Genomic DNA, 23,502 nt, shown 5'->3' on the forward strand with positions numbered 1-23,502 from the left:
GGGACAGCCAGCCACATGGCAGGAGCCTGCAGACAGTACCACCACCAGCACCCTGCCACACTGGCTGGGATCACAGCAAAAACACTGTGGCCATAGCACTGCCATAATCCTCCTCCAGCTCCCAGAGACTCTTTGGGATCATCCCACTGGTCCTGGAGATCTCTTCCCTCCTTATCTGTCTCCTCTGATCCTTGGGCAAAGTCTGCCTGGGGCTCAGCAAACCCTGTGGGAAGCAGCAACCCTGCTGCCAGCACCCAAAAACCCTGAGTTATGATTCCATACCACCCTATCCCACACTGCAGCACACTCACTGTGGTCCAGGCTGTCTGTAGAACGGATCAAGATGTGGACACCAACACTGCTCTAGCTGGCATGGATGGGGCAGTGTCCCAAGCTAGGCAGGGACCTGCTGACACCCGGCCACCCAGCAAACATGGTGACCCCTCCAACTTCAGAGAAAGGCAGTGGAGATACAGGCAGTAACGTTCATCCCTTTTATTATTAAACATCAGATGAAGGTCGCACACACACATACACGCACGCAAAACAAAAAAGTAAAAGTAAAGAAAGGAGGAAAAAAAGAGAGAAACAGACTGGTTGAAGACCGCTAGTTTGGTGGCGACACAGACCGAGTACAATTGGTTTCCTGGCCGGACCGCGGACACAAGTCACTTGCCAAAAAAGTAGAAGTCAAACCAGACAGCAGATATCTAGCCCACATTCTCTAACTATAAGTCACCATCCAGACTGGCTCTGCCCCCCCCCAGCCATCCCGACCCACTGGCAAAGAAATGAACCAAAACCAAAGAGCTGCCAGCCCAGGTCTGGAAAGTCTGCCCCTGGCATGGAGCAAAGCCAGGAAGGACCAAGCATTGGCTGCACCACGAAGCTGGGAAGCCAAACAGTGCTTGCCCCTGCTCCCTCCCCAGGAGCCAGCAGCCCTGGTGCCCACCTGCCTGCCCAAGCACCTCGCACCCCTGCGCCCGTGGGAGACGGTGTGTGCGAGGCGATGGGCTCGTGTCCTCCATCCCCAGCATCCATGTGTGTCCGAGCGAGCGTCCCCCGAGCCCCTTCCTTCACTGTCCTCAAGCGCTGGGCTGCTGCTCCTCCTTCCTTCTGTCCATCCACCTGTCCATTCGTCCGTCCCAGGGCTGTGAGTCGACATTCGCCTCCCCCCACACCCTTCTCGCTGCCGACGATGCCGTGGGGACCTGAGAAACGTTCGCGTGCCTCCTCCTCTTTTTGTCTGTGGTTTTTGTTTTGTGTGTTTTTTTAAATAATAGTTATAATAATAATAATAACAATAATAATAATAGCAATAATAAAAATAATCGCCCCAGCCCATGACAATTTCAAGTATCCCCCAAATAAAAGACAGAATTATAAATAATTATAACTTTACAATTTAATAATTGACACATATACTATAGTATTTACAGTATCATAAATGCTTTTTTTTTTTCTTTTTTGTGTTACTTTTAGTAAGCAATCCCTGAGAACAGTTACTTTAACTTGTTTTATTGAAGTATCTTCACAAATAGAGGAGTTTGCATGTCTCGGGCGGGCGGGAGAAGCGCTCTGCAAAGCCATCGCTTTTGGTGACGCATGAGGTTCTAGTGTCGCAGGTTTCTTTGCTCGCTCTTCTTTATTTTTTTCTCTTATTTATTTTGAATTCCCCATGTAAATTTAACGATTTCTGCACTTTGCAACCTTCAGATCCCTCCAGCGACCGCTTCCTTCAGGAAAGAGGTATTAGATTTCCAGGTTAGCTTTTGGTATTGGCAAGGGAGGGCAGGGGGCTGAGTGAACCATCCTTTTTCCCCGTGGTTGCCTTTTGGTTTGTGCCCAAGGAATCTCTGGATCCTCTCAGTGTGTGAAATGGTTAAATCCAAGAAAGGAAATAAAATTAAAAACAGAAAACAAACAAAAGAAAACAAACAAACAAAAAAAAAGAAACAAAAAGACCAGAACAGAGCAGCCTCTGCCGATGGGGGGGAAGGTGATCTCTGCTTTCCTTCCTTCTTCTCTCCCGAGTCCCCTTGCTGTGGCCGGACCCTGCCAGTGAGCATGGCAGGGGCCGGGGCTCACCCAAACCGCTCCCGCACCAGCAGCATCAGTTTTTTCTTGCCTTTATAGATTTGTTTGAGATTGTCAATGAACTGGGCAAACTGTATGTGCCCGTCCTGCGCCAGGAGGAAGGTCTCCCTGGCCTTGCTGAGGAACTCGATGAACTCCCCGTAGTGCCGTGGGCTGATGTGGGTGAGCCGGGAGTGAGTGGTGTTGATGTAGGCGCTTATCGTCGCGTCCAGCAGCTGCCGCAGTGGGGCTTTGTCGGTGGACATCAGCTTTCCCGAGTTCCTGCGGCCGGGAATGCCGGCCAGCCCTGGGGCCGTCATGGTGCAGCGGCGAAGGATGTCCGAGAGCACCGTAGCACAGTGCACGCTCTTCACCACCAGTGGGATGATGGCCGCCAGCTCGTTTTTGCCTAGAGAGTGGCTCAAGGCGCAGGCCCAGAGCACGTCGTTGATGGCTGGGTGCGTGTCCTGGTTGTAGGCCAGGTTGAGATGCGTCATGGCCAGCGAGGCCAGTTTGAACGCCCGGAGCGGGTAGCCCCGGTGCTCCATGTAGCGGGCGATGGTGAAGAGCTGGGTATAGGTCATGCCGGTGGAGGCGGCGTCGATGACGATCTGGTAGGCGGTCTCGAAGGCGATGTGGTCCTTCTCGCAGAGGGTCAGGGCGGACAGGGCGCAGTTCTGAGGGTCCTTCATGGCACACTGCAGGGCCAGGGTGCGGGCGCAGCTGGCCAGCTCTTCCCGCTGCGGGTAGTCCAGGCTCAGGCGCAGGATGGTGTTGTGGGACATCACTGTGGCTGCCACAATGCTGGTGGCTTCCGTGGGAGTGAACAGCGAGTACCAGCTCTGCAGGATGCTCACCAGGGCCCTCACCCCTGCAAGAAAACACTGGGGTCACAACACAGCCCTGGAGCCTGGCGCAGATCACAGAGCTCCTCCAAGTCTCAGGACAAAAGCCAGGGCAAAGCAGGGACAGGGCAGAAGGGGACAGGCAGAGGTTACCCTTCACTGCCATGCTGCAGGGCACAGCAAACACCACTGTCCTGACCCAGGTCCAGGGGACCTCTCCCAGCCCTGTACCTGGCCACTGCTGTGGCCCTATCCCTGCCAGCTCTGAGGTGCATCCAGTTACACAGGGTGCTGAGGTGCTGGCACAGGGTGCCCAGAGAAGCTGTGGCTGCCCCATCTCTGGCAGTGTTCAAGGCCAGGTTGGACACAGGGAGTTGTAGCAACCTGCTCTAATGGAAGGTGTCCCTGCCCATGGCAGGGGGTTGGAACTGGATGAGCTTTAAGGTCCCTTCCAACCCAAACCACTCTGTGATTCTATAAGTGGGAGGCCCAAAAGAGCTCAGATGCACAGGGCTATGAATGACCCTAGGGACCCTCCCATCACATGCAGGCTGGGTCTCCCTAGCACGGCAAGGCACTCACCCACTTCGGTAGCGCACGTCACCAGCCACCTCACCATCTCCCGCCGCCGCCAGTTGAGGGTGGACAGGGTCATGCGCATCACCTGCAAGGCAAATTCGGGGTGACTGGCTGCCCCACAGGGCACCCAACACAGTGGTGCTCCCCAAAGATCCCTCTGTCCCACCTGGCTACCAGCTCCCCAGTGCTGCCTCGCCTCCACCCAAACTGCATCAGGCACAGGGGCCTCCCAGGCCTGAGCTCCCGTGCTCAGGGAGGAACTGACCCCTTCCACAGGGGACACCCTGCTTGGTGGAAGACCATCACCAGTGCCACTGCCAAAGCACATGGGGGAGAAGGGCCACCAGCATTCCCAGTGCCACCCCATACCTGGAGTCCCAGCTCAAGCGCCACGTTGAGCAGCGTTGTGTCTGAGTTGCTGTCGGCTGGCGTGGCGATCTTGAACGCATCCTGAGCCAGCTTGAAGATCAAGGAGGAAGAGTGGATGTTCTTCTGGATGGCCTCCAGCACCGTGCGTAGGCGCAGCATGTCTCCTGGGTGTAGGCAAGAACAATCAGATGGGCTCAGCCTCCCCCCAGCTTCCCCTCAAGCCCCATCTCCTGCCTGCACTGAGTGGTTAAACAACCCCTTCAGCCCCTCTGGACACCCATGCAGAGGGATGCTGGATCAAGCCCTGCAGTCCAACAGCAAAATGAAGTGTCCTCCCCGGGAGGTGACACATCTTACAGCACCCATCCTCGCTCAAGAACATCCTCTCACAGAGAGAACAAACAAGCCTGAGTGATCCCAGACACATCCTGGAGCATTAGCAGACGTTTCCAGGCACCTGAATGTTCTACCCTGGATTCGACAGCTGTAAAGCAGACTCTTCCCAACAAAGGAGGGGTTTGGGGAGATGCCCAGTGCTGAACGGCTGCAGAAAGGTCATTCTTCATTTAGAAACAGTAAAAAGAAGAAAAGCTGCTTCCTGTACACATATTGTCTTGATCAGGAAGTCCCTTCCCTCTGCAAAGCTATCAAAGGCTGGGCCAGGGCCACCCAGGTACACTGTGGCTTGGTCCTGGATGTCCCAGGTCACAACTGAGAGAGGCTGAGGTACCCCCAAAGAAGGGGGTTCCTGGCACAACACTCAGTGATGTTGTGGGTCTCCTGTCACTGGAAGCCATGGGTGCTACAAGGGTATGTGATGGCATTGGGAAATGGGCAGGATCTTGGAAGAGGGACCCATCAAGGCATATTAGTATCATGATGCTGTATCTGGCCTGGGAAATCCTCCTGTCAGACCCTGTGGGACATAGAGTGTGGAAAGGGACCTTTGGCATGGCTGCAGACCAGAGATACCAACAAGTCATATTAGGTCTCTCTGCTTTGTTCCAGGTTCATGTTTCTACTCTCATAGCTCTAAATTAAGCAGATGAACCTTACACAAAGAAAACCAAGTAACACACAACAGTCTGAAGGACCCAGTGCTGCACCTGGGTACACAGAGACATCTTGGGTGACAAACAGCTAAAGGTATCTCCTGCTACCCACAACAGCCACTTGCCTCCCTAAAACAGCTTGTGGGGGCATAGGCAAGAGAGGCCTTGAGGACATGCCATGGTGGGAGACACCTGGAGAAGGGGATGGTGGGAAAAACAGATGCAATCCAACAGCCCTACACCCCTGCCATAAAAATCTCATTTCCCATTAGGCACTGGAAGGGTAGAAGAAACTAAAGGACAAACCAGGTACAAGCTCTCCATCAGGACATCAGCCCTGGAAAAGCAGCAATGAGGAAGAAGATGCTAAGGCAGTGAGCCTGGATGTTTAATGAAAAGCCTGTGCTTGCCTTCATCATTGTGCCTGGGCAGTGACCAAAGAGGCCTGAGAGACCAGTGAGGAGATGTTTTACGAGTCCCTTGTGGCTGGGACCAAGGTACCCCACCCAGCACAGCTGGCCCCATCTCCAGCCCTGCCGAAAGCCACACATGGTTTGGTGCACAGGGAGGTATTCTCCCTCTTACAACCTGTGTAAGATCATTACTACAGGGTAGAAAGAGACAAAACAGAGGTAAAAGGATAAGCAGCTTCAAACTAAACCATGGCATGAACCTACAACATGGCTGGCAGGACTAGCTGACCTGGCAGCTGACCATGCTGTGGGACAGGAATGGTCCAGCATCACCCAGGGACAGAACCCAGGATCCGCAGCACTGTGGTTGGCATCCCTGCAGGGTTGCCTGCATCTCCGCAGAGCCTCCTGTCCTGCCCTGCCAGAATATGAGCCTTGGGGCCCTATGGGACAAGAGCCCTGGGGGTCCCAGACTCTGGTGCACTGCTCTGAGGCCAGCTTACTGTGCTCTACGCGGGACAGTGCCAGGGGCACTGAGCTGGACTTTGCCAGTACTCAAGGGATCAGAAGCAGGAGCTCCCTCTTCTCTCCAGGAAAAATCCCTTCGATGCTGTTGTGCAGCATTGTCCCATCACCCCTATCCCAGGTTCATGTTCAGATTCAAGGTCCCCACCAACCTTTGGCTGCCGTGAGCATGGTGGAGGCCAGCTCGCACTGCTGCGACTCCAGGTGCCCCAGGGTGAACCAGCGTGGGTACCTGCTGGGGACCACCGAGACCAAGTGATGGGGGTGAGTGACATCGCCGGACGGGGCTGTGGTCTCCAGCACGGGCAACCTGAAGGGCAAACAGGTGAAGGCAACATCAGACCCCAGCTTAGCCCCAGCATCGCCCCCTTCTCCCCAAGGAGCTGGTGAGGTGAGGCAGGGGCTGCCTGCAGCAACACCTTTGAAAGCATCCTGCTGCTGTGCACGCGTGGGGCTCCCGAGGCTGCATGCTCAACACATGGGCATAGGGATCAATCTCAGGCTGACTTGAAAGGAAGAGAATGATCCGTGAAGTGACTTACAAACTTGTAAGGAAAAGTACAAGCCTTAAAAAAAACAACAACCAGAAAGCAAATTCCCTCCTCCCTCCCTGCTCCTTTCATGTCAGAGTGCCCGGCAGAGCCTCTGCCTTTATCATCTGGTTCTTCTTAAAATGCCCAGTTATGATCAGAAGCAGCAGCAGATTTCCCCAGGGCCTCTGCAGACGGGTTAGGTTACCTGCTCTTGCAGGGGATATCTGAAAGCCTGGAAAACCCAGGGGAGAAGGAAGCCTAAGGAAGGGGAGCAGGAGTCTCACACCGCCGGCCATGGTGTCAAAACCATGTTGGCTCTTAAACCCCTGAATTGGTGCTGGTGTCACTAACGTGATGACCAGCCAAGGTGTGCAGGAGGGCATTTGTTCCCTTGGACATGGAGAGCATCCAGCCATCTCTGCTGCCCTTGACTGCAGGCTTGGGGTATAACCATGGGGCAGCAGAAGCCCAACCTTCTCAGCCCAGGTCAGAGACACCTCAACATAGAGAGTCCTGGCTGTGAGCAGGGGACAGGCTCTAACAGATGACAAGGGAACAACGTGCACCCCATGGACACTCGTTCCTACTCCTGTTTGATGGCCCCAGACACAGCAGAGGCCCTTGGCTACTGGTTGTCCTCCTGAGCAGCTCTCCCCAGTACAGGGGAATTTCCAAATTTCCCTAAGTCTTGGGGAGAGATGGCTCATTTTGCCAAGGAAATGTCACAAGAAAGATGATGCTCTGAGCTGGAACTTTTAATGCTGTTGGAGGGAGAGGGCTGCTCTGGGGCTGATGGTCCTTCAAAAGCATTGATTCATTTGGGACGTTCAAGCCTGTTCTAGAACCATCCAGCCCCTGCCAAAAAACTGCAGTCCACAGGCTGATGTCTGAGGTGTGTCACACACCATGGAGGGATGTGGGGCAGCTGTGTCCCCAGGCCCAGAGATGAAACTGGACTTTTATGGAGAAGAGAGTGTGACTGTGCTCTGTGCCTGGCTCTGCGATATCCTGGAGCCAGGGGCAAATCATCTGCCTGTCTGTCCTGGGATAACAGCCTGTGTGCCTGGGACCTGCCCAGCAGAGGATGGAGCAGCCTGGGGCAAGGGGCTGGCCAGAGGGCTGGACCAGCAGACCCCTGCAAATCCCTATGGATTGGGCTTGAAAACCAGGAGTCACCCAAATGGAGAGCAGAAGTCTCTTTGCACTGCTGCTATGCCCAGGTGGACCTATACACTCAAAATCCCAGGGATGGCAAGCCCCAAGCCTTCATCTACTCCATCCCTGCTCTACAGTTGCAAAGCATCCTGGATTCCCATCAGAGCATAGGAGAGAGGCAAAAAGGGGGCAGAGATAGAATCAAACATGCACCAACCTCATGGCCCGCAAAGCCAGCTTGTATGCCAGGTCTGCATCGTGGGGCAGCAGGGCAGAGAACAGGTATTTGGCAAAGGTGTGCATGGGGACGCTCTCACGGTGGATGACTTCTCCCAAGCCGCTGAAGGGACCACCTAGGCAGAAGCAGAGCCCATCAGCCATAACTAGCACAGCAGCATCTGTGTCTGGGGTTTGCACTGCTCCAAAGCTTTGAGGATCTGCTCAGCAGCTGGTGCATTACTCAAGCTGGACCCAGGGCAAAGAGCTGCTCTTTTCTTTTTTTTCAGGTCAAAATCCCTCAAAAACCAAGGTCCTGGGCTTAGCACCCTTCTCCATCCTGCCTCTGAGGTGGTATCACTCAAGGGATGTCAGCAAACCCTTGCTTTGCCAGATGATGGGGCAGAGCAACCATCCTACAGACTCAGCGCCTCACCTTCAGAAGCCAGGATGGGGTCAGCCAGGTATAAAAGGGCACTCTGGAGGTGTTACCAATACTCAGTTAAGACACAGAAGCCATCGGGATGGACCAAGCCCCCACCTTCCAGCAGCAAGATGCACTGCTTCCGCAAGGTCTGCACCAGCACGGGGTCCAGCTCCAGGTCCTGCAGCCGGGCAATGATCTGCTCCTCATTGCGGCACACCTTATCCTGGGCGTAGAGACCTTCAGGCATCACTCTCTGCTGACCCATCCCCATCAGGGCCACCTCTAAGGCCAGGGACAGGTAGGACTCGCCACTGTCTTGGCTGCTGGTCGCAACGGGCACGTGTTGATACACTGGTGGTTTGGAGTCCCCAGCATCTGGAAGAGGGGAAAGAGATGCAGCAGGGTTAGAGAGAAAAACCTCTCAACTTCAGAAGCAAAGACCCACACCTCTCTGCTGCCTGCCTTCAGTCATCCATGATGGATAAAAGCTCCCTGTGGGAGATGTGGGCTTCACCCTCCTTCCTGCTCTCACTAGGAGATGCAGAAGACCTGAGATGTGCAACGGGATCTGACACCAGAGCCTTCCCATGGCCCAGCATGCCTTGGGCCAGCTCTGCTAAGCTGCCCTCCTGCTCTGCTTTGGCTGCAAACCCTCAGGGCCACTAACTCCTGCTCTCAGCACTGCAGCTCTTGTCCTCACTGCTCCTGCAAAGGCACAGAGAGGGGGGGATTCAGAGCCCAGGAGCCCTGAGTCCCAGTCCTAGCCCAGGGTCTGCCCCCCAGGCTCAGTTCAGCAGCAGCCACCAGGAAGGAGCCAGGAGGAGCACTGGGTACCTGAAATTTCAAGGCAGTTTTCCTCTTCTAATCTACAAGCTTCGGTCAGGGTGAGAAAGAGGCAGCCGATGGGGTTCAGTGGGTGGCCTACCCAGCCCTCCAAGTTAGTGATGGTTGTCGCTCCTCGCTGCAGCAGCTCTGTAAAACATGGAACAGAAAGACTGTAAGAGTGAGGAATTTAAAGACAGGTTCTGCACCCACAGGAGTCCCTGAGACCAGAGCGGCCTTTTCTTATCCCATAGCCTGGACTTAGGGACCTTCAGGGCCAACTCTGGCATGGTAGTTCACAAGGGCAAGGAGCAGCCACCATGCACACTGCCAGACATCAGAAGGAGCAGGCACCCAACAATAAAACATGCTCCTAAGGCCCCTTAAGGTGCAATGGCTTGTTATCTGTACCAGGAGGACATGAGGGACTGCAGAGACCCAAGATGGAGTTTATAAAGTCAGAGTTATGGACTCCTTTGCAATGGTAGCCTGAATGTTTTGGAAACACAAGCAGAAATCTCTCTGGAGACGACAAAGATTCCCAGTGAGTCTCAAAGGCTCCATCTTTTGATGTTCTCAAGCTGCCAAGGTTCAGAAGTCACTGATCCCCAGCAGTACTGCAGTAACTGACCCCAGCTCCCTGCCAACTGCAATTGCAATAGGAGAAACACTGGGCTTACCTCCTGGAACAATTTATTCAGCAAATGCAAGGTGGAGGTAACACTCGCAGCCAGTTACTGCAGCTCTGCAGACAAGCAGCTCCTCTTTAATGCAGGCATCACTTGCCTGTGCAATCCTTATAGGCAACAAGTCACAGCGACAGTGGGAACACGAACATCCCTACTCCAGCAGCCTAAAGACAGCACATGGGCCCCTCTGTCCTTAGCATGTGGGTACCAATGCGTTGGCTCAAGCAACCAGATGCATCAGTTTGCCTTTCTAGGGTGTGAGTAATATCATACAGCAGTGCCCAACATCAACCTCTGCTGCTCTGGATGGGGCAGCACTTCTCTCCGAGGTGGAGAAGACATTTTCAACCAGCTGAGACACTCCAGCCAGACCTCGTGAGACACTTCTCCCAGAGCTCCACTCATACCTTTCTTCTGGTGCTTATATATCTCCAGCTGCCTTTGCTGCTGCAGTCGCAGGGTGTTGATTATGGCAACAGTTAGTCGGAGAGCTTCTCTGGGATAGCCATGGGAGCGCAGGGCATCCACCCGAGCGCAGGCGGTTGGGACGTGTTCTGCAAGGCAAGGACAAACACAGGGGCATGGCTGAGCCACAGGGGCACAGAAATTCATAGAATGGTCCTGATCAGGGGTGAAAACCTGCTAGCATCAGGCTTCAGGGCATTTTCTTCTTCTGATCTTCCCCAAGCCCCTGCTAAACTCCTGCTCCTTGTCTTGAATTCATCCCTTTCTCCTTCCTCCTGGCAGGGATACCTACCAGGAATACTAAAAGGACTCCTACCATGTTCAACCCACAGCAGCTACGTCAGTGCCTAAATCCCCACCTCCACAAACCTTATCTAATGGAAGCATTTCCAACACACCACTGCTGCAATATGATGGCTCCGAACCCAGGTTGTGACAACCCTGCCGTTCATTTCTCCTAAAATCCACATGGCTTATGGTGATTTCTCTCACTGCTGTGCACCCAAACACTTCCTGGCGTCTCATCCAACACCTCTCCCAGCTCTCACGGCACAGGTGACGGCTGTGCATCCAGCCCTGCGCTGGGGGCACTGGCAGATTGGAGGTGATGTTTTGAACTGCTTCCTTAACACCTCCATGGGGCACGCTCTGCAGACACCCCGTCTCTTCTGCAGCCCTCCTACCTGGTGTTTTATTATTAGGAACAGTTGCATGACCCCCCCCCCCCAACTCAAATTGCTTAGGAATTCATCTGCTCCTGCTGCTCACTGCTCACCTGAAATCTCAAGCAACTGTGAGGAGGATTATGACTGAGTGAGAAATTAGCAGGAGCAGATGACATGACATGCTGCATAACAAGCAGTGAAAATCCCATTTTCTTGCAAAACGTCCTAGCAAGGCTGGGGGGGGGGGGTTTAGGGAGCGGGGGAAGGCAAACATGAAGATCTAAAATTGTGGTAAAGGGATAATTTCTATTCCTGGAAGAACTCAGAAAGCTCTGGAAATGCAGACAACCACCCCCACAAAGGGGGTTTCCACATCCCAAAGGTCACCCGCAAGAAATACACGAGGAAGAGGTTTCAGAACAGACACATCTGTAAAAGAGCTTCTTGTTGCTCCCTCTATTCATTTGCTAAACGGATGGAATATTCAGCTTCTCGCTGAATTCATCACTGAAGTTGCTGACGAATCACACTCCTCTCCCAGCACCGAGTCCCTGAAGGGGTGCCAAGAAAGCCAGAGCCCAAAATCCCAGCAAATACATCAGAAAAATAACACGCACCAACCAACTGGGCCAAAGGGCTCAGCAGAGCCCATATTATGCTAGGGACAGGGCAGCTGGGGACTCCACATCCCTGCTAGATGGAGTCCATGGAAGCACTAACCTACCACTGCTACCTACAGCTGTGCAGGGAGGAAACCTGCTGCCTGCAGCTACACAGAACTCTTCCCAGAGTAGAAGTGTCCTCTCCTGCTCCAGCTAAGCTAGCAGCAGTGCTACCAGCAGCCTTCACACGTGTCCTTTTTAACTTATCTCCTGGCCTTACTAGCAACTTAGAGCCAGCTGCTGCAGAAACCACATCTCTGGATGACTTTAAATACTCTCTCCCCTTTGGCTGGGTGATGGCAGACCCTGGCTGCTGGAGCAGATGACAGTGCAGTGATGGGTTCTGAGTAGCCCCATGTCCATATATTCACCTCTTAGGCTGTAGGGATGAGGCATCCAATCTTATAGAGGTCTGGGGGCCTGCATTTCCCATTTTGGGGTCAGTCTGAGGACTGACAGCTACACCAAGCACTCACAAGCCCTTCATCTCACTTGTTCTCATCCCAGCCATGTAGCTGTTGAGGGTCTGCGTATCTACCCAGGGTCATGACTTTGCAGTAGAGAAGTTGTGTGGATTGAGGTACATGGCCTAAAGGTCTACAACACAGGAGGGTACTGGGCTTAACTGGTACAGGATGCCTTACACATACAAGGCTTAATTGTACTCTGCTAATTGCCTTTGAGGGAAGACTAAAGAGAGAGTGAGAGCAGGGAAGAAAAAATCCAGAGGATACAGCTGTGCCCTCCAGACAACTTTCAAGGACTTAATTGTCCAGCCCTGCTGCACTGGAAACAGTGAGAGCTAGCATGGGGACAGCTAATATTGGGAGGATGAAAGAGAACACGATGAACCTGGTCCAAGCTGCCCAAGGGGAACCCAGACTGTAAAGATGTGGGACTTGCTGCAAGGACTGTGGCTGGCGTGTGGGAAAGCATCAAGCTCTTCTGCTCGCCCTATCCTCAGGCTAAGGGCCAGGGAGGTAATTTCAATCTAGGATGCAGAAGCTTTCAAAGAGCCAGGGTACCAAAGCTTTTTTGGTGCTTTGGGTGGCTCTCCTCCACTAGCATCTACCCACCCAGGCCATGCAAGGTTTGGATGCTCACCCAGCCACAGTGGCTGCCCCTGGGAGTTGAAGAGGAGGCTCTCACCCTCCCGCTGGTAGGAGGGAGACACGTAGAAGTCACTGCTGATGATGCGCTGCAAGTGGCTGTCCTGCCAGTGCAGGTCACAGCCCTCGATCGCCCGCGTGAACACGGTTCGTCTGGGCCTGGCCAACGAGTCTGCAAAGAGAAAAGCAATCAGTGCCTTGGTGGGGCAGGGGCAGCCTGTTCCTGCCTCCAGACATGACCCCCTGGGCACAGAAGTGTCTTTACAATGAGAACAAAGCCCCACCGGCTCCCACCCCAGACACTGCTAGCTGAGCACAGGGGCTCTGGCTCCTGCACTGCGACAGATTGCCTTTAGATATCTCTGCTGCCCATCCCATCTGATGGAGACTGCTGTCTCCTTAGACAGCACTGCAAAGTAACTTGCTAGAATAGCTGCCTTGATCAGAGAGGTGCGAAAAGAGGCAGGACTGCCCATCTGTTTGCTTTCCAGTGATAATCCCCAGTCACATACGAGGCTGACGCCTTGAAATGTGGCAGTGCCTTCCCACCCCTGTGACACTCAGTGCTAAGAGTCAGGACTGGGCTTCCTCAGCGTTATTGCCTTGCATCACTCTTCTGCTCCAGCACAGTCTCCCAGCTTCATTAAAGCACAGTGACCCAGATCAGGTTTGATGAGGCTTTAAGCAACCTGGTCTAGTGGAAGGTGTCCCTGCCTGTGGCAGGGGGTTGGAACTGGATGAGCTGTAAGGTGCCTTCCAACCCAAACCAGTCTGGGATTCCATGAAGCCATGAAGGGAACTACATGAGTGTGTCTCATCTGTCTCCTGGCAATGGGGGGATCCATCACATTCTAGCAACATCTGCAGGCTGTGTGAGAGGGCTGGAAGGGAGGAGATGGCATCGTCTGAAAGCCCACTGTTGCTCTGCAGTAGATGTCTGCTCCTCTGCAGAGCTGCTCTGTAACTTCACTGATGTTTTTGAAGCTATCAAATGCTGGACAACCATTTCACACTGTCCAGACAGATCAGACAAGTGGTCTGTCAGGAGGAAAAGGCCTGTCTGGAGCAATCCTGCTATTGCTCCAGCCACATCGGATCATGAAAGCCAAACACAGCCGGCAGGCTGCAAAACTGGAAGCCCTAAAGGAGGTGCAATGATGAATGTTAGGTCCTGAAACCCACAAGACAGGCCAAGTTAAAAGCATTCAAGAGTGAAAAACAAAAGGCACTGCTCAAAGCTGATCCAGGGAGGCTGGATAAACACACTAAGGAAACGATGGCAACAAGCAATTAGGCTGAATGCTCTAGGCACCCCAAGGTGGAGAGAAATTAACCAGGTGCTGCTAGGTAGAGAACTAAGCCTGCTCACTTCACCAGGAAGGATTTCAGGAATCAGCTGTTCTCCTTCAGCAATAAAAGAGGCTGGCAGCAATCTGCAGCAGTATTTGCATACACACAAACATTAACCCCGGGACACCTCCAGGATCCATCCTGCTCTCAGTCCCCTGCTTGGAGACACAGGAGCATAGAGACACAGGGATGTCCTCGGCCCATGATTTGGAAACTCCCTGCTTGTCTAAATAAAGTGACCTGCTCAGCCCCGGCAACCTGCCCCGAATACCACAGCGAATCCTTGGTGGAGCTGGGAACACCAGGGGGGAGTCCCAGGGCTGGCACAGGACATGGAGCAAGGCCAGGTTTAATTTAAGCTGCTCCCAAAGGATGCGCACAGGGAGACACACAGGGACACGGGGTCCTGGCTGTGGCTGGGTTGGCAGGATGGCCACCCGCCTGAACCCCTGCTATGGGCCTAATCCCACCCAGGAGAGTGAAGTTTCCTTCCTGGCATAGCTGCCATCCTCTCCTCTTCCCACTTTTGCCACACATAACACACCAGAGAGTAATTACAGCACAGCAGATGGAGGTACAGTAAGAGCAGTTAATTTTCAGTTCATTTCCCCTCTTCCTGTTGTGTAAAGTGGACAAGTGGTTAAATTTAAAGGGATCAAATGCTCTGTCAGGGGTTGAGGAAATACTTTGGCATGAAGGAACAACCCCATAACTACATTGTTTCGTTTGAGCTCTGCACATGAACTGCATTTAACATTCCTGGCTAATGGCTTATCTACCACCTGAATCACAGCCCATAAGCAAGGCTCAAGGGTTGAGAAAGGGCTGTGCATCATCTCCAACTCTTCACTCCCACATTACAGCCAGGGCTTCCAAGCTCAGCTCCCCTCCAACTCAAGCAGCACAGGTTTTCTGTAGAACTGCATACCCAAACCAGACCATAGGGGTCTAAACTCCCCCAAAGTCAAATTGCTTTAGAACTGCCTCTAATTTGATGCTCAAAATAGAGGCAACTTCACCAAGATGCAGCAAAGACCCAAACATTTCCAAGACACGTTTCACATTCCCATGACTCCCAGACACATCATCACAGGTGAACTGATGTCTCTTGACTTTGGGGTGAGTTGTGACCCAGACCTAACCCCTGCCTGCATTTCCACTCCCTGCCCGGACTCACCTTGGCTGTGACCAGAGCTCTGCGTGAGCGCATTGGTGATGTTGGGAAGCTCGTTACCGTAATTGCCATCTTCCAGGGGACACACATCCATCTCGCCCCACTTGCGCAGCTGCCGGAGCCAGCAGGACTTCTCTTCCAGCTTGCAGTGCGGGTTTAACACCACGCACACCCACAGGGCCCCTAAACAAAGCCAAGGAATCAAGGAGGTGCCACCACCGAACCCACGGGGCAAAGCTCTTCTGCTGCCTCAAGAGCCCGCAAGGTTTTGTTGGTGCTCGTAAACTCATTTCAGCATAATGCACGGACCCAGGAGGGGGATTTACACAGCTCTTAAATACAGTAAAACTCCTCCATAATGAAGCTAAATTATAATCTCCTGAGATGGGGGACAGTGGGGAGGAGGGAAGGAGAGAGCGGCTGTGTATGAATTTGTGAGTGCTTCTGTCTGCCAGGACAAATCTAGTGTTTGAACTACACATCAAAGCATGCTTAAAAACACTCTGGCAAGCTGCAGAGTCTCTATCTCCAAAGACTAACCTGATTTTGATCCTACCCACGTTCCAAGTGCTTTAAAGCCCGCTCCGAATGCTATTTCATCTGCCATTGTTCTTCAGGACATTTGCATTCAACTATTTAAAAAGGCGATTTGGTGTATTTTCTTCCCTTTTTTTTTTCCTTTCCTTTCCTTTTTCTTTTTTTTTAATCCCAAATAACCCCCAGAGCCTGCAGAGGAACCTGGAACTTGGCTTGATGTCATGCAGGCAAGAACCCTCCGAGGTGTGAGCCCTTCAATCTCACAAGCAGAGGTGCCCATCAGCAGGACACCCATGCTGACACCCCTGTCATGAGACCTCACAGGCCTGATGATGCTGTCTGCTGCGTGACAGGCAAACCCAGCCCCAAGGTCATCTGTTGTCATCAAGATCCAGCTCTTCCTTTCACAAGACAGGGCTGACGCTGGTGCTGTGAGCTGAGCCTTGCTGACTCTCCTGGGTCACCCACTGCTCTGAAAAGGGCTGCGACAACCTAAATAAGTACAAAATCAGGAACTGCCCTTTAGCTAATGGCGTTTCTGCCCAAACCTCCCTGCAAGGCTGCCAGCGTGCAGCATGTCCCCTCCCTTGGGCCGGCCCTGTGGGGGGGGATAGCTGCGCAATGTCCCCAGGGATCCCCCTGGGCTGAGCAGCCTGCGCTGCTCCTCTCTCTGCCCACACTGGAGCCTGCCACACACACAGGACAGCCTAGCCTGCCACAGAAACACCCTCTCCTGCTTCTCCTCCATAGGCCCAGCAGAGACCTGGAGCATCTTCCTCCTCCCCACCCAGCCAGCTGCTCTCCCCCACCTCTCCATCACTCCCAGAGCCAATGTTCCCATCCCAAAATGACAGCCAGCAGCAGGACAACATGACCCGATATGGCTCTGCTGCTGGCGATGGGATTCCTCCACGTGCCCAAACCACCTCCCTCCCTCACTGTTTTGTGAGGCAGCTCCCAGCTGCACAGCCATGAGTTGAGCCAAACAGCTCCGAGCGAGGCTGCACCTCTGACACAGGCAGATGTGAGGCAGAACCAGGCTGAGCAGTGATGTCCTCATCCAGCTTCACTCCCTGCTTCTCTGGGTTACAGCTGAGCTTTGGTGGTGCTTTCGGGGTGCATCTCCTGGGTCCTCTGATGGTTGCGACTTGTGGACATCTTTGCTTCAAACCATTAATAAGGCTTAGAGGCCGTGCTCCAGCTCCTTGGAATGGCTTGGCTTGGCAGAAGAGACATCACGGTGTCACAACACAGATGGTGGCAGCAGCATTGCACCCAGGAACGCAAAAAGCAACCACAGGCACTGAAGATCAGCAGATACACAAAGCAGCCCTTGCATGGTCCAGCTCCATCCACATCTCAGCTCTGCTGCTTCCAGGAAACCCCATTGAAACCCCACTCCTTTCTGATGAACGAGGAGGAATGAGACTTCTGAGCTGCAGTATCAGTGATTAATACAAGCACAAGAGAAGGTCTATCTCTTCAGGGGCCTTCAGGGCCCATTCTTCCCAGTGCGGGTCTATGTCACACTCCAGGCTCCTGCAGGCTCCATAGAGGCTGCATGGACACGGCGTCTTTGACTAAATTAGGTCATAGCACCAGAAAATGAGTCTTCCTTAAGGCTATGGATGCCATCCCTTGGCTGAGCAGTGGGCGCCTGCTCACTGCCACCCCGAGGGCATAAAACTGCCACCCACAGGAATCGGATGCGCCCACTGGATTGTTGGCTCCCACAGCTCGGCTAAGGTATGATCCTCGGAAGCCTCATGACTTTGCAGCCTATTTTTGGGAGCCCTCTGAGGCATCCCTTGCCTGTCAAAACACTGTGCCCCTGGGCTCTCCTGCCGACGGGAAGCTGTGGCAGGGAGGTGGGGACAAGGAGGCAGGAGAGATTCGCATCTGTCTCGGCCACAGCTGTTATCTGAGAGATGGAAAAGAGGGGTTTTCTGAGCCCTATGGTCAAGTGACATCAGCTGACAGCACAAGTGACTCCTGTCCCAAGCCAGGCTGGGTCAGGCTGCGTCTGTTCACATGCTGCAGAAACCTTCATGTGAACTTTCCGATGGCAGGAGGTTAAGCACGGAACAAAGCGGCAGATCACGATTAAGCTAAGCCTCTAAACAAAAATGCTTTTTGATGACGGGGCTGGGTGCAGGGACAAGGTGGAGGGGGGGGGTGGGCAGGTCGGAGCCTTCCCAGCCCAGCGGTCCCGGCTGCCAGCCCCGGAGAGGCCATGCGCTCCCGATCCCGCGCCCGAGTTTCCAAACCATCAAAGAAACTCTCCTGTTTCCCACAGGGTCGCTCCCCGGCTTAATCTGCTGAAATTCCCCACTGTAAACAAGTGGCCGAGATAAATAAACCCGTCTGCGGGCAGATTAAGGTCAGGCTGCACTTCAGCTGGTTTTTCGTCTATTTTCTGTAATTAGGCTTTAATCGTAAGTACTAATGCGCCAGGGCAAATGCTCCCACGCCGCAGAGCTCTCCATGCAGCAGGTCTTTCCTTTGGCTCCCCAGCAGACGGGGCAGTAGATGCTCAGTTGGCAGCACAAGCACGAGCAAACGATGCCATTTTTATTGATTTAATTCCTTTTATTTTTTTTCCCACCCTTTTAAAACTCTGAAATCCTGCAAAATCCTTTACATTTTCCCCAGCATAAATCCACAATCTTCTTTAGGGCTGATCTTCCTCCAATCCCACGCAAGTCTGTGATACAGCCTTTGCTAAAATCGATGATTAATTATTAAACACGTGCCCAAAATCACTTCTGTGAGGCCCGTTTTTCTCTTCCACGTGGCAGGGGAACACGGGCTGTGCCGGGGCTTCCCGCAGCAGCTAGCAACAGGCCCCTAATCCCTCCTCTTGGCAGCAGCAGCAGCAACGCCAGGCAGCTTTGGCATCTGCAGCCCACAGGCAGTTGGACAACATGCCTTCACTGCCCCACGTGCCCCAGCTACTGTTACCCATCCAGTGATGGCTTGGGACATCTTTCTGCATTGCTAATGGTTATTACTGGTGCACACCTCAACTCGCTGCAGGTCTGGTCCCTCTGTGACACCATCAAGTCAAGGGAGGTGATTCTGCCCCTCTCCTCTGCTCTGGTGAGACCCCACCTGGAGTACCGCATCCAGCTCTGGAGCCCTCAATACGGGAAACACATGGAGCTGCTGCAGAGGGTCCAGAGGAGGCCATGAAAATGATCAGAGGAATGGAGCATCTCTCCTATGAGGAAAGGCTGAGAGAGAATTGGGGTTGTTCAGCCTGGAGAAAAGAAGACTGCAGGGAGAGCTTATTGCAGCCTTTCAGTACTTAAAAAAAAACTATAGGAAAGATGGGGAGAGACTTTTTAGCAGAGCCTGTTGCGATACGATGAGAGTGATGGTTTTAAACTAAAAGAGGAGATTCAGGCTGGATGTGAGGAAAAAATTCTTTACAATGAGGGTGGTAAAACACTGGCACCGGCTGCCCACAGAGGTGGTGGATGCCCCATCCCTGGAGACATTCAAGGCCAGGCTGGATGTGGTTCTGAGCAACCTGATCTAGTTGAAGCTGCTCCTGCTCATTGCAGGGGGTTGGACTAGATGAGCTTTGAAGGTCCCTTCCAACCCAAACTATGATTCAGTGGGATGATCTGCACCTGCAGCAAATGCTGCCCAAGGCTAAATCCAAAAGGCTTCTGTATAATGGAGGGAACAATGCCTACTTTTGAGTACAGTCCATGCACATCCTGCCCTGGAGCCACTTCTTGGACCATCACTGTGTCCTCTGCAGGGGCTTCTCTTCAGCACAGAGATGTCCAGACCCTCCTGCATGCCTTTCCTATGCCAGGCGAGCCGCTTGATCTGACGTACATTGGCTGGCACCATGCTTCACCTGCTGTCACACTGATCCAGCCTTGGTAGAGCCCTGACGTTCCTTGGCCACCTTGCCATCTGCTGACGGGGACATGCTGTCACCTCCTCCCACTCTGTCAACCAAAACCAAGCACATCAATGTGGTCCCTGCATGGCTGAGACTGAAACCCAACCATTCCTGCCTCCTGTGTGCAGAGAGGGAGGGCCCTCGGCTTGGAGGGTGGGTTTGAAACCTGACCAAATGATCTGGGTGAATTGTTTCCTGTGTCCAGGCCTGCCCTGACACCCATCCATCCACATTTCACCGATGTGTTTGCTTTTTTCCATGTGGAAAGTCTGGCTTGGTGGATTTGGCCATGTCTTCAGGATTCTCGCATATCCAAACATCTAGCTGCAGCGTCCCAAAATCCTGGAAATATCTTCTTGGCAAGCAAGCACAGATGAGCTCTCCAGAGCTGGTATGGTTATTTCCATCCAGAGAACTTCACACAGAAGCAAGACATCCCACCCCTGCTTGGCCCTTGTCTGCATTGTTTGGCCAGGCTCTCCAGTCTCACAGCTATGTCTGCATTCATTGGGCACTTGGTAGGAGGATCTGGGATCCCAGCTGCAGTTTCAGCTGCTCAAGACCCTGGACCACTTTCATACTTCTTCCAGCTCTACAACATCCCTTTGGTACCAACCTATGAGCCCTTGTCCTTACACAGCACCTCCTACCAGCAGGCAGCACATAAGCTCAAATTCACTATGGCACAAGTCATAGCCATAACAAGATGTGTTATCCCAAGTTAGCAGAACTGCTGGGTTAACTCCACCACACAACCAACCTCCCTGGGCCCACATCATCTAAATGTTTCATTCTAATGATATCACAGTGTCAGCCAGCTAAGCCGGTGTCTAAGGTGCTTGGGTAGAACTACCCAGAATTGCATTTCCCTTCAAGCCAGGCCCTGTGCTGGCCATCCTACCCCCTTACCCTGGAAATGTGCACCAGAGCAGGCAGAAATCTGTTAGACTGGATGAGCATCGAGAACCTGCCTTTCCTCCTCCAGGAACAGCACTTCCATGTCCCGGCTACATCCAGCCTTTGGAGCTCACCAGCCCCTGTGTCCTCCCTTGCCAAAGCTTCAGGGCAGCACCCCAAGCACCAGGCTGCTGCAAGTATGGGACCAGCCATGTTTTACACACAGATGATGATCCTTGACCCCTTTGCAGGAGAGGGGCTGGTTTAAGGTGTTGAACTGTGTAGTTTGAGCCTGATCCAGCTGTCCCACAAGTATTTCCCCAGCAAGGGACAGAGTTAGCTCCTGCCATCTCTCAGGGCCTCTGCCCCACCAAAAAGAGCCTTAAGGCCTCTGGGATGATGTCTGCTGGCCCAGCAGCCCAGGCAACCCTGCTGCTGCTCTCTGCAAGGTGGTGACCCTTACCCAGCTCATCCCAGAGCTGCCGGCACTTCTCCGTTATGCCTGTTCCCTGCTGCCTCCAGAGGGAGAGCCGAGGATCAGCCATGAACTGCTCCGTTATCAACGTCAGCATCCTGGCCCCGTTGGAGTCCCTCATGCGCAGCATCTCCCGGACCTGGAAAGGACAGAGTGAAGGTCTTTTGTGAGACAAACCATGATCCCTCAGAGATGTTTAAGACATCGTCACCTGGCTGGCAACCCACGGTTCCCTCAGAATTGGGGTCCAGACTGTCAATATATACATATATGTATAATCATAGAATCATAGAGTGGTTTGGGTTGGAAAGGACCTTAAGATCATCCACTTCCAAGTATAGTCATACATTATAATACTCATGCAATGGCTGTGACGTGGCTGGTTGGAATTCAGCTGTGTAGCAGCCACAGCGTAGGCTGTGAAGAGGACCAAGCAATCAAGAAAATGAAAACAAGGCCCTTCTGCAAAGAAAGGGAAGAGCCCGCAGGCTGGTGCCACCTCTGCGTGTCTCTGTTTGCTCTGCAGGGTTGGCCTTCCCTCCACCATGCTGATGGCGAGATGGGGAAAAGCCCTTCCTCGCACAGGGATCACGGCAAGCCCATGGCGAGGGAGGAAAGGACCTGCCAGGAGAGCGGGTGAGACAACCCAGGCCTGACCCAGAGCCTGGATTACAACTGCCTGCTCCGTGACCAGGCAAGAAGGCACTGGAGCAGAGATTCCCAGCTGTGACGGGCACCCTGCCAGGGCAGCCGGCGAGCTGCCGGCTACGTGACACGCCGAGCGGAGAGGGGAGAGAGCAGCGGGCTCCTCCTCACCTTGGCAAACATGGAGTTGAGCTGCTTCCCCGAGCCGTAGTACCCTCCCTGAGATAGGAACAGCTTCACCTGCTCTCGGACTTGTTCCTCGTCCAAGTGCCAGCAGTTCTCGTCGTCAATGCTGGCCCCAGCAGTGGGGTCAGGAGCGCCTGGGGGCAAGGGGAGGGAGGAGAAAAGAGACAAATGTGTTTAGAGCAGCAGTCCCACCAGCAAGAAGTGGACCTGCCTCTATTATATATGGACCCACTTCTATTTTATCAGCTGAGGTGTGGGAAAACCAACCAGGTTCCAGGCAGTGAGCCCCAGCTGGCAGCATCACGCTCTCCTTCCACTGCTCAGCCATCAGGAAGGATCCTGACCACAGGGTTAATGCCAGCCCTTCTCCCTCTGCACCCCACGTGAAGCGAGGCTGAGCTAGTGCAGGTCAAAGCCCCAGGGGTGCAGGCAATGCAGCTGCAGTGCCCAGAGTGCTCCCTGACTCCAGGGATTGCCCAGGGTGCTTCTCCTGCTTCACATCACTGGTTTGTTTAAGCATCAGTAAAGCTCCAATTCCTGCAAGCCCTTCCACACGTTAGGAACAATCTAACAAAGGCACCACTGCACTGGGGCTCCAGAGCTCTGGGTTAAACACCTCGTCCTGCCCCCCCCATTTGCTTCAGGACAGGGGACACATCCCTGTGCATCAGTGTACCTGTCTGGGAGAGACCCTCTGCTGGAAAGAGCAAAGGATCAATACTCCTTCAAAGAGCAAACTGTAACCAGAGCAGGGCCTTTGGCAGACACACACTTGTGTTCACACACAGCCTGCATTTCACCTTCCAGAGAACAAAAAAAAACAGCAGAGGAAACCCCACAAGTGCTTTAAACAACAGCTTGAATCCACCTCCCCTTGCCTTGCCCCTTTCAATTCCCATTTCCCCTCCCGAGCTCTGCCCTACTTCCCAGCATTGCCCCAGCTTCTCGGGCTCACGGGGCAGACAGCAGCACAGATCCAGCGAGCAGCCAGGAGTATAAAAGGGAACAGAAGTTCAGCTTTTTGGATCCTTGCTTTTGAGTCCTGCTCTGCAGAAACTCCTCAGGGAAAACCAGTGCCAAGCAGGGACTGATATGGCTGGAGGATGCTCCACTCCACTTTGGTTTGCTTCTCTCATCTCCTTCTCGAGAGAGGAAGAGGGTCAGCACAGGAAAAGCAAGGTGCTGCACAGACAGCCAAGGGATGCTGTAGCTGACACATTCCCAATTAAACCTTAATGATGTCTTCCCATTCAACCGGGATCTGGTTTGGGAGCAGACATTGCTTTCATCTGGTGAAAGCTCTGGATGCTGCGCACACCCCAGCTCCCTGCAACCAGGAGCTCAAACGCAATTCATGGAAATCAAGCTCCAGGATGCCTGCTCAGCCAGGCAACTGTCTCTTCTCAGCTTGTAAATGAGAGGATATCAACCCGAAGGGTTCTGCTCCTCCGGCAAAGGCTGAGAATGCTCCTGACCTGCTAAGATACAGCTATTTGTATGTAATGTCCTTTACAAAACTCCTTTAATTTCTGCTAACAGTCGCTGCCCAAGAGCGGTTCCAGCAAGCTCTAGGCACAGCCTGCACCGTGCTGAAAGGACAGGATGCTGCTCCTCCCTCTGCAGAATAATTTATAGACAACACAACCACATAATTGGGGTGGGAGCTGAAGCAGCAGAAAGGAAATCACAGCCCCTGGACAAGCACAAAGGCTTTCAC

At 53.3% G+C, this 23,502-nt stretch overlaps 1 protein-coding gene across 1 annotated transcript in view; it reads right to left on the minus strand.

Annotated features, from left to right (window-relative positions):
* Positions 1–480: 480 nt before the first annotated feature.
* Positions 481–23,502, minus strand: part of ZSWIM5 (zinc finger SWIM-type containing 5) — a 99,458-nt gene continuing 76,436 nt past the window's right edge. Inside the window, exons 3-14 of the mRNA XM_062622933.1 lie at positions 21,771–21,919; positions 20,943–21,093; positions 15,130–15,309; positions 12,598–12,774; positions 10,109–10,255; positions 9,025–9,162; positions 8,305–8,565; positions 7,765–7,900; positions 6,012–6,169; positions 3,870–4,033; positions 3,504–3,585; positions 481–2,947 (exon numbers count right to left, since the gene is read on the minus strand). Of these exons, the coding sequence (XP_062478917.1) occupies positions 2,085–2,947; positions 3,504–3,585; positions 3,870–4,033; positions 6,012–6,169; positions 7,765–7,900; positions 8,305–8,565; positions 9,025–9,162; positions 10,109–10,255; positions 12,598–12,774; positions 15,130–15,309; positions 20,943–21,093; positions 21,771–21,919 (2,606 nt within the window). The 3' untranslated portion in view covers positions 481–2,084. The remainder of the gene's footprint in view (positions 2,948–3,503; positions 3,586–3,869; positions 4,034–6,011; positions 6,170–7,764; positions 7,901–8,304; positions 8,566–9,024; positions 9,163–10,108; positions 10,256–12,597; positions 12,775–15,129; positions 15,310–20,942; positions 21,094–21,770; positions 21,920–23,502) is intronic.

The sequence above is a fragment of the Pezoporus occidentalis genome, unplaced genomic scaffold (genome assembly GCF_034315485.1).
Source record: "Pezoporus occidentalis ecotype Australia unplaced genomic scaffold, CSIRO_AGI_Poc_V1 ctg25, whole genome shotgun sequence".
NCBI classification, from domain to species: Eukaryota; Metazoa; Chordata; class Aves; order Psittaciformes; family Psittacidae; genus Pezoporus; species Pezoporus occidentalis.